General features: G+C 43.0%; 1 protein-coding gene across 1 annotated transcript in view; it reads left to right on the top strand.

Moving 5' to 3' along the window:
- TTC39B (tetratricopeptide repeat domain 39B) overlaps nt 1-11,275 on the top strand; it is a 111,037-nt gene that overhangs the window by 3,478 nt on the left and 96,284 nt on the right. The window contains exon 2 of the mRNA XM_006163833.2: nt 6,383-6,417. Coding sequence (XP_006163895.1) covers nt 6,383-6,417 — 35 coding nt within the window. The remainder of the gene's footprint in view (nt 1-6,382; nt 6,418-11,275) is intronic.

Consider the following 11,275-nt stretch of genomic DNA (forward strand, 5'->3'; position numbering starts at 1 on the left):
TCTCTTTAGCAGACATGGTCTTCCACCTCTCTGAGCACTTCTTAGAAAACTCTGAGAAGGTGACTGAAGCATCTGGGTGCTTGTTCTTGTGCCCCTTCGGCAAGTTTGCACAAAGAATGCATATGATGACATTTTGCCTCTCGGCTTCTTAGGATCTCCTTTGCCCATGTTTAGTTATCTTTCCTCCGTGAGGCACAGAGTCGCCCAGTGCCCGTCCGACTCTCACTTGCCCCGGCGCTATCTCTATGGAGCTCAGTATACTGCTTTATTAAGAGTCTTAAACACTTATTAAGGTTCTGTTATGACTTAAATGCACTTGCATGCATTTTGGCTACTCAGAACATGACAAAGTTAGCAAATTAAGAAGAAAATAGTTTGAAAAAGCTTGGTAGTTGATGCAGCACCTTATCAGCTTTCCTCCTCTTTGCTGGTTTCTGTGATCAGAGTCCTTATTTATCTGGGGTATTGGTAGGTTTCAGGCCACCCTCCCAGCAGGGAGCAGGCCCTGGGATGCTAGCTTGCATCTCTTAGCTCACTTAGAGAATCCTTCACTGGACAGTCAGTCCATTTACTTAAGTGCAAAATGAAACTGCAAGTGGTAAAGACCTTCTATCTCTAATCAAGGGTACTCCGTCAGCCTGCAAACTACCAATTATTTGCTACGTGTCTTGGTACAAAGTACAAGCTACTATAAAGTAGATTTGAAAACAGTGTAAGAGGGAACCAGCAGTTAGCATAATGGCTATGTCGCTAGACTCCCACATAGTCGACCATGGTTCGTGTCCCGGACCTGGTGGCTTAAAACTCATGCTGGGCGCGTGTGCGTGCATGCCCAAGATCCCGAGAGGAGAATGGAGGAGAAAGGATTGCGGTGTGACCATCTCCCCTGAGGGGTGATTTCTCGCTTTCTGTCTCTATGTTTCTCTCTGTCTGTCTGGCGAGCGCATGTGCCCTATAGCAAAAACCTCTCCAAAAACAAAAACAAAAAACAGTGTAAGAGTCCTTGACTCCAGCTAGGGAGTTGAGATAGGCTTTTGAACAACTTAGGCACCTTTTGAGGCAATGCATGATTAGGAGCCAATTGTGGTTCAATGAAGACATTCATTATACTGTACCTAAGGCAGTAGCCCCTCAAGATTGGCCCTGCCATGGGTGAGGGGAGGCAAATACAGCTGCCTTCAAGGAGGAAATACACATAGGGGCTTTCCTATAAACACATATTTGTCGGCAGCATGCGTTGTCATGTCTTACTTTCCATAAATTAGGAAGAGTCTGGCTACTTCTCTTACTATACATGTGAGTAATTGGGGCACGCATGACTAAAAAAAAAGCAGGATGGAGGTTGAGAGAAACCAGCTTAAGGTAATCATGAGGGAGTGACAACCAACATTCAAGTAGCTCTGGGAAGTTGATGGTGAATATGAAGAAGCAAAGAGACTGTGGGTAGAAAAGTCTGGTTCTGTCACGGGGGAGAATGGCCCAGCAGTGAGCGGCAGATCAAGTGCGAAACCTGAAGTCTTTTTATTTTTTTTTTTTTTTTTTAGCTATAGGGTGTGTGCGCTCGCCAGACAGACAGAGAGAGAGACATAGAGACAGAAAACGAGAAATCTCCCCTCAGGGGGAATGGTCACGCCACAATCCCTTCTCCTCCATTCTCCTCTCGGGATCTTGGGCACGCACGCACACGTGCCCGGTGTGAGTTCTAAGCCATCGGGTCTGGGACGCGAACCATGGTCGACTACGTGGGAATCCAGCGACATAGGCATTATGCTAACTGCTGGTTCCCAGAAACCTGAAGTCTCGATGAGACTGTCACTGAAGGAGCTCCCTGAGGTGGCAGTAGGAAAGGGATAGGTTTTGAGTTGGTGTTGGGTTCTAGATAGACAGAACAAGGAAACCTTTGGTGATATGTGGTGACAGTTTCTTTGATTTGTGGCATTTCAACCCCCGGGCAGAACGTACATCAGTTTCCCCCAGGAGTTGAGCAATTGTATTCTCAGGTATCTAGAGGGAGTATGGTGTTGCTGTTGGTGTCAAAATATTATTTCCCCAAATTAGAAGTATGATTCTCATAAAGATATAAAATGAATATGACAATATTTTATTTAACCTATCAAATGAGGAAACCAGTGAGATGATGTCCCGACCTGGGGGGACAGCCGAACAGGTTTCCTGAGTGAAGGAGTGAGAGCCGGGACAAGCGGTGTAGTGTTACAGCACGGAGATGACAGTGTCGTCCGTTTATTGTGGGCAGCACGGTACAGCACAGAGAGGACGCAGTGTCACAGCTCTTAAGGGTCGCGTCGTCTACTGTGAGCAGCACAGAGACGATGCAGTGTCACAGCTCTTCAGAGTCATCCGGAGATGTAGTGTTACAGCTCTTCAGGGTCTCCCAGGTCGTCTGGAGACGATGCAGTGTCAGCTCTTCAGGATCTTCAAGGTCGTCTGGAGACTGTGCGGTGTTTCAGCTCTTCAGGCTCTTCAGTCATTGTCTTCCTGGTCATTGTCTTCCTGGTTGTTGTCATCTTCCTGGTCGTCTGGCTACTGTGGGCCAGGCATCGTGGTTACATACACGCTGGGGGGGACGGTGGGCTGTGATTGGTTGTAAATGGTGGGCCGTGATTGGTTGTGAACGGTGGGTTATGATTGGTTGCTTTTGGACCAATCATGAGGTGCCAGATATGCAAATTTGAGGGATTCTAGTGGCCAATCAGAGAAAAGTTTCGAAGGTCAGGTTTTTTGAAGGGAACCAATCATGGCAATCGTTTGCTCTCTGAGAAACCTCGTCAGACTCGCTGGTGCTCAGCCTCCCACAAGATGATAAACTGATTCCAAGGGTATTGAGGAGCTGGTTATTTATTTATTGACTTAAAAAAAAGATGTTAGATTAACATTGTTAGATGATACATAAAGTTGAGTAACATCCGACAGGTCATTAAACTAAATCTTTGTGATCATGTTTTCTACCATTTAGAAATTTATAAGTTAACCTAATTTCACAGTGTCTGGACTCTAACTATAGTCAGAGTGAAGTTAAACACAAGTTTGTTCTCTTAGAGAGTGAACCCTTGGGAGGCTTTGTCACATAGTGCTGCAGTGTGACAGAGAGGATATCTACTTCTCGACCTCCCAGCCCCTGCCCATCCTGCCCAGCTGCCTCATTTCTAAGTTTTTGTAAACATTAAAAAAATGTTTTGGATTTAAAGAAATCTGAGATCAGACCCCAGTTCGTCACTTATTAGCTGTGTAATATTGGGCAGGTAATGACCTGCAGCTGGATTTGCTTGCTGTGAGTTGGGAGGAGCAATGAGATGGGTTTGTCAAGTGCCTGGTACATGATAGGCACTCTATCTTAGGTGGTTCTTCTTTTAACTTGCCAGAGGGAGCAAGTGCTTGCCATAGAGAGACAGAAAAAGAGAAGGGAGAGGAAGAAAGCACCTCCCCCTCAATTCAATGGGGTCATGCTCCAATCCCTTCTCCATTTTTCCATCCTGTTGAGATTTTGGGGCATGATTGCCCATGTGTTTGGCGTTTTTAGGTGGCTGGGTCTGGGACTCAAACTGCATAGTTGGCCATGTGGGATCTGGCTCCCCTAACCACTAGACTACAGGGCTGGCTCACTTTTCTTCTTCTTAACGTTAAATTTTTTCACCTTTTGTTATGTATGTTTTATTTAGAGAACTCTGCATTAAACTACTGTTTCAACAAAATGGACAGATATTGCTTAAAGTGAAGAGGATTTATTAGACTTTTTTTTTTTTTGAGGCTAGAGGTAGGGTATTTCTTGTTTAAATGAAATACTAGTTTTGTCCCCTTTTAAATGGAGAGTTGGCTTCCCAAGTTATTATCCTTTGCGAGCCCACTTACTGTTTCAGTGTGTCTGTGTATAAAGGGAGTGGGCAGAAGGCACAGACGCCCTCTTACTTGGTAAAGGTCAGCAGAGATGCCAGAAGGACTGTGAGTTTGTCTCTGGTATGGGCAGGTGGTTATTACAGCCAGCTTTGGGTTCCTGGAGAGCATGTTCTCTCCCTTTCTCCTTAATTCCCTGCCTGGTAACCCATGTGCTAGCTCTTGACGTTGGCCTCTCTTACAGAGTATATGGAATTAATGTAGAGTCCTAGGGTGGAATCCCAAATTCTAAACTTAGTTCTGCTGTTCTTTATTACTTTGCTTCTTCTTTTTAGTATGTATATATATATTTTTCTTTCCTGCCTAGATGCAGAATCTAGTATGGTATACACAATACTCAGTTTTAAGGGTCACACAAGGCATGAATTCTCTACCTGTTGTTCCTCATGTCTGTATCATAGCTCTAAACTAAGGTGCAACCTGAGCAACAACTGTACCAAGCCTGGGCAGCTTCTCAGGGTATATGATAACAAGAGCCTGCCCTGATGGAGACTGACCGTAAGCAAGTAAACAAGGAAGACGATTAGAGGCTTTTGCTATCGGGCGCTTGCGCTCGCCAGACAGACAGAGAGAGACAGAGAGACAGAAAGCAAGAAATCACCCCCCAGGGGGGATGGCCACCCCGCAATCCCGTCTCCTTCATTATCCTCTCTGGATCTTGGGCACACATGTACACGTGCCTGGCGCGTGGGTCTGGGATTTGAACTGTGGTCGACTACATCGGAGTCCAGTGCCATAGCCATTACGCCAACTGCTGGTCCCAGTAAACTGCTATTCTTAATCATTGTAATTAGGGCGGTCAGAGAAATGGGAGATCACCTCTTGGAGGAGGTGACTTTTGGAACTGAAAACCAAAAGATGAGGAGTCAGCCATTGGAAGAGTTAGTGAAGGGTGTTCTAAGTAAGATGGGAACGATGAGAAGTGTAGGATGCCTTTGGCTTCCTCAAGGAACAGAAAGGAAGACCTGTGGCTGAAGTGGAGTGAGCAAGGGCAGGATGATGGAGATTCGCCAGAGGCTGGTGGAGCCACGTAGGGCCCTGTAGACTGTGGGAAGGAGTTTGAGCTTATTCTAAAGGCAAAGGAAAGTTTTAAAAGAGGTCTAGATCAGGGGAATGGTGTGTGCCCACTAAAAGAGAAACAAAGAATAACTGTGACTGTTGGGTGGAGAATTGAATGGAGGGTGTCAAGCATGGAAGTAGGGAGGCAGTGAGGTGGCATTTATGGAGGAACTGGGGCTTGTCCTAGGGTGGTAGCGGTAAGGATGTGGACAGAAGGGTGTGGCTTACAGTCGCGCTTAAGCACCTGGGAGAGGAGCCGGGTATGGTTTTATGTTGCCTTGAGGGAAATTTTGTGTTTGTGTGAGCTTTTGAGTGAGTGTATATGTCTGTGGATTCTGTGTGTATGACTGAATTTGTGTGTGAGATGATGTTTGAGTCAGTGTGTGTGTGGTGTGCATGTGTGGATTTGTGAGTGTGTGTATATGTTTGGACTTTTCTCCTGTTAGAACTTTTGAACAGGCCAGTGGCAGGAAGGAAAGGGCTGTCCCATGTGGCACAGATTAAACAGGGGGAAAGACTGTATTAAGACTGGCTAGGAGGGGTAGTGCAGTGAGTTGTGAAGTGAAGGTGCAGAGGGTGCTAACTTGGCTTGCCTGGAGAAGACCAACTTGGACAAGTCTAATTATTTGTTTTATTCTATATCTGGGATAAATGAGACTGAGGAGTGAAAGATAAAGTCCAATAAAGAAATCACACTCTCTTTAAATCAGCTCAGCTTGATCTCTAGCTGAGCATTTTACTAATCTTAGAAAAAATTCAACCTCTGTTCATATGCTTGATTTGTGTGAATAGAATTCTGTTAGTTGAATGGTTCTATTGTATGCTTTACCCTTTGACCAAAACTTGTCCCCCCAACCCCTAAACACACACACACACACACACACACACACACACACACACACACTTTAGCTTTTATGTTTAGATTCTTGGGCTGGTCCTGTGGTCTAGTAGTTGCGGGAAACTGGATCCCACATAGCCAATGAGGCAGTTCGAGTCCTAGATCCTCAGGCTTGAAGCACATACCAAGTTGGGGTGGTGGTGGCAGGTAGCATGGGCGCTGAACTCTCCCATGGATGACTGTGGTTCGGGTCCTGGACTTGGTGGGTTGCTTTCTTGCTTTCTCACTCTGTTCCTTTTTGATCAAATTAAAATAAATAAATAAATAAATAAATAAATAAATAAAATGAAGTTAAATAAAATTCTTAAAGAAAAAAAAAATACCAGGTACGTGTGTGCTTATGTGCCCCAAATCCTGATGGGATGGAGAAGTGGAGGAAAAGGGATTGTCGCATGACCATGCCCATCCAGGGTGCTCTCTCCCTTTCTCTTTGTCTTTCTGAAAAGTTAATATGCTACCAAGAAAAAAGAATTCTTGATTCTTGAGAAACTCATTTTATTTTTTATTCCTCCCCAGGACATCTTTGAAGATGCCTTGGAAAACATCTCTATGTAAGTAATAACATAATAGCAAAATGTATAGCAAAGAAAAATCGATGGTATATAAAGTATAAATATAAAATGTAAATATTCTTATATTTTCAAGAGTAGTGATCGCTGTGAGAAAAAGTCACTTCTCTGTAATTTACTAGTTATGATGTGATTATACTTAAGGAAGAATCTATTTGATGTTACTCTCAAGTATGTTTTTGAGTATTATTTCTTAAAACATTTATTACATTAAAAGAAAATGGTTTTCAACAATTTGTTTAGAGCTAGCTCTTTTAATGCTTATTTACATAATTAGTCTCATGTCATACATTTTTACTTTTGGTTGCAGTTAATTTTATTTCATGCACTTACTGTAATCATATATAGGTTTTGTAATACTTTTAAATGACTAAATCATATTAAAGCAAATGGAATACCACAATTTACTTTTCTACTTCTCCATAGTCAGACATTTGGATTGTTACTGTTTAAAAACCAGTAAGTAGTGAATATTTTCATGTGGATAGCTTTGTCCTATTTTTGATTGGTTTCCAAAGGTTGACATCATAGATGCAAGGCAGCTGGATTAAGAGAGATGACTATGCTTACTGCTTTTTCCATGTCTCAAGTTACCTTTCTGTATTAGTCAGTTTGCGTTGTCATAACAGGACATAGTGGACTAAGTAGACTAACAGAATATGGTAGACTAAATACAATAGAATAAATAGGAATTTATTTCCTCACGGGGGAGGCTGGGATGAGAGTTTCTGTACAGCCAGTCAGGGTTCTGGGGAGGGTCTTCCTGGCTTGCTGCTTCTGTGTTTTGTCCTTACTTGGCTTACACAGAGGGAGCAAACTCTCTGGTGTCTTTTCTTATAAAGGGTCTGACTCCCATCATGAGGGCCCTGTTCTCCTAACAAGCAACTTAATGACCTTCTGAAGGCTTCATCTTTAAACACCATCACATTGGAAATTAGGCTTTGACTTGTAAATTGGAGAATTAGGGAGGAGAGGGAGACAGGATTTAGTCCACAAAACTCTTGGAAGGGTTTTATCAGTGTACATAGCTAACAATACCATATAGGTGAAATGGTTTAAACTGTAACATTGCTGTCACTGGTATTTTTGTAGAACAGTTTTATAACTTAAATGATGCCTGTTTTAGTATTTAAAATGTTTCTTTATTACCATTTTTTAATACATTGCAGTTCTTTTTGGATGACTCTGGTCTTTTGCTTATTCAACTTTATTCTCGATTTTTTTTTTTTTTTATATTTTTGGAGAGGTTTTTGCTATAGGGCACGTGCGCTCGCCAGACAGACAGAGAGAGACAGAGAGACAGAAAGCGAGAAATCACCCCCCAGGGGGGATAGCCACGCCGCAATCCCTTCTCCTCCAGTCTCCTCTCGTGATCTTGGGCACGCACAGCATGAGTTTTAAGCCACCGGGTCCGTGTCGCGAACCGCGGTCGACTACGTGGGAGTCCAGCAACATAGTCATTACGCTAACTGCTGGTCCCTCTCAATTCATTTTTATATATTTAAGGACTTTAAGTTATATATACCTTGGGGCTGGTAGGTGGTGTGGTGGTTGAGGGTGCTGGACTTCCACATGGCTGACCACAGTTTGAGTCCTGGGCCTGGCAGCTTGCTTTTTCACATTCCCTCTCTCTTTCTCATGCTGCCCGTCTCTGGTCAAATTGAGAATAAGTAAATAAATAGATCCCTTGTGGCTGACTGTACGATTTGAGTCCTGGACCCAGTGGCTTGAAAATCATACTGGACACATGTATGTGCATGCCCAAAATCCCTTAAGGAGAGAGAAATGGAGAAGCATTTGTGGTGTGACTATCCCCTTAAGGGGTGCTTTCTAACTCCCTCACCTTTGCAATCATGTGCTCTCTGGCAAAAATTTAAAAATTAGAACAAAACTTTATATGATTAAAAATACTTGTGGGGGCCAGCAGGTGGCATTGGTGGTTAGGGGCGCTGGACTCCCACATGGCCAACCACGATCTGAGTCCCAGACCTGGTGGCTTGCTTTTTCACTTTCTCTCTTCTCTCTCTGTCCCTCTCTGGTCAAATAAAAATAAATAAATGAAGTTAAATAAAAATAATTAAAAAATCGTGATTAGGATGAAAAAAATCTTTTTACTTTGGAACAGTTTCAGATTTACAGAATTATTATGACTGTAGTACAGATAGTTCCTGTATACTACCCCCCCAGTTTCCCCTGTTTTTTAAATTCTCATAGTACATTTGCCACAATTAACGATCCACGTGTTAGTATTAATTACAGACTACGTGTTACTCAGATTTCTTTAGTTTTTACCTAGTGTCTTTTTTTCTGCCTTAAGATCCATCTAGAATATGACATTATATTTAGTAGTAGTGTCTCAGGCTTTTTTTTTTTTTTCCAGAAAGTTAATTTTTTCCTCGAGTGAGAGACAGACAGGAACACCGAGCAGTGTCTTCACTCTGATTTACACCTGTCATCACCCAGCTGCAGGACACAGGCACACAGGGGTTTCTTGTAGCTCTCATTGGTTGCATTAAGTTGGCAGTGGTTGTACTTTTGGGTGTCTTAAAGGAACTGCGAACAGGGACTAGCAGATGACATAGCTGTTATGTTGCTGGACTTCCACCTGGTCCACTGTAGTTTGAGTCCCGGTGCCTTTACACTCCTGCCGGGCCTGTGTGCATGCGTGCCCAAGATCCCAGGAGGGGAATGGAGGGGAAGGGATTGCTGCTTGGCCGTCTCACCCTGGGGTATTTTTTTCTTACTTTCTCTCTCATTGTGTCTGTCTGTCTCTCTCTCCCGTGGGAGTCCCTGACCTAGTGACTTGCTTTCTCACTTTCCCTCTCTCTCGCTTTCTCGCTCTTTCTCTGGTCAAATTTATCTATCTATCTATCTATCTATCTATCTATCTATCTATCCATCCATCCATCCATCCATCCATCCATCTATCTATCTATCTATCTATCTATCTATCTATCTATCTATCTATCTATCTATCTATCTATCTATCTATCTATCTATCTATCTATCTATCTATCTATCTATCTATCTATCTATCCATCCATCCATCCATCCATCCATCCATCCATATATCTGTCTATTTATCTATTTATTTATGAGGTTTTTGCTAAAGGGCATGTACACTCGCCAGAAAGACAGAGACAGAAAGCGAGAAATCACCCCCTAAGGGGGATGGCCATGCTGCAACCCCTTCTCTATTCTCCTCCTGGGATCTTGGGTACACACACACATAAGCGCTCGGCTTGAGTTTAAGCTGCTGGACCTGGGAATCAAACTATAGTTGACTAAATGGGAGTCCAGCCACACAGCCATTATGTCAACTGGTTGGTCCCCTCTGGTCAAATTTAAATAAATAAATAAATAAAAAGTTAATATAATAATTCTTTAAAAAAGAAAGGACTTGCAAGCAATTCCTAACATCTATTAGTTTTTTAACAATCAAGTCATATAAAACAGCCAAACTAAAACAAAAACCTGAACTTAGCTGAGGTTATTTATTTAATTTAATTTTTAATTTTTTTTTTTTTGGAGAGGTTTTTGCTATAGGGTGTGTGCGCTTGCCAGAGAGACAGAGAGAGACAGAGAGGCAGAAAGTGAGAAATCACCCCCCCAGGTGGGATGACCACGCCACAATCCCTTCTCCATTCTCTCGGGATCTTGGGCACACACGCACACGTGCCTAGTGTGAGTTTAAGCCACTGGCTCTGGGACTTGAACCATGGTTGACCACATGGGAGTCCAGCAACATAGCCATTATGCTAACTGCTGGTCCCTTATTTTAATTTTTTAAACGTTTTTGATATAGAGTGCATGCTCTTGCCAGAGAGACAAACAGAGACATAGAGGGAGAAATGAGAAATCACTCCCCCCCGCCCCCAGGTGGTATGGCTATGCTGCGGTCTCTTCTCTGTTCTCCTCTTGGTATTTTGGGTATGCACGCACATACATTTGGCATCTGTTTCAAGCCACCAGGTCTGGGAATCGAACTGCAATCAGCCATGTGGGAGTCCGGCAGTCATACCGTCTGCTGTCCCCTGCCCCCATTTACTTTAGATCCTTATCTTACACCAGCCCTAAAATTGCTGGCCTGTTATTCCATACCATTCTTAGCTAAGTCCATGAGAAAATATTTCTGTATGTTGCCTCCTTTATCAAATACTAAGTTAATTAAAGTAATTTTATTTGTTTTTGGGCATTCTATTCTGTTCCTTTGATCAAAACGTCTTGGTTTGGGGGCCAGCAGGTGGTGTGATGGTTAAGGTAGTTGGACTTCCACATGGCTGATAGCAGTTTGAGTCCCAGACCTGGTGACTTCTTGCTTTCTTACTTTCCTTATCTCTCTCTTTCTTTCTCTGGTCAACTTGAACAAATAAAATAAAATAATGACAATGAATAAAATTAAATAAAAAATTCTTAACAAAGAGGTCTGAGTTTGCACAGAAATTACTCTTTTGTTCACCTGTTGTAGATATTTTATTATTAGTATGACTGATTCTCAGAATAGCATCCAAAAGTGAATGACCTCTGTGGTGGAGATTTTTTTTAGTACTACAATATTTTATAGCAATAGAATGTAGCTGAAAATACTACCGGCTAATGCAGGCGACAGGACACAGGACCTCGGTGAGGAGTCAGTGGAGAGAACGTGGTAGAGGCAAAGGTTAGACTAAGAGCCTTTGAACAGACTGCTGAATGGACTGGGTCTGCTGCTTCGGCTGTGAGCCTCTTTTGCTGGTGACAGCATAGGCAATTACAGGCTGAAGACCCCACAGGTCTGCTCCAGGGTCTGTTTAGTGCACACAAACACACAGGGCACATTCTTGCCTTGACACCTCAGCAG

Source organism: Tupaia chinensis, unplaced genomic scaffold (genome assembly GCF_000334495.1).
Source record: "Tupaia chinensis unplaced genomic scaffold, TupChi_1.0 Scaffold143247_2, whole genome shotgun sequence".
Classification (NCBI taxonomy): Eukaryota; Metazoa; Chordata; class Mammalia; order Scandentia; family Tupaiidae; genus Tupaia; species Tupaia belangeri.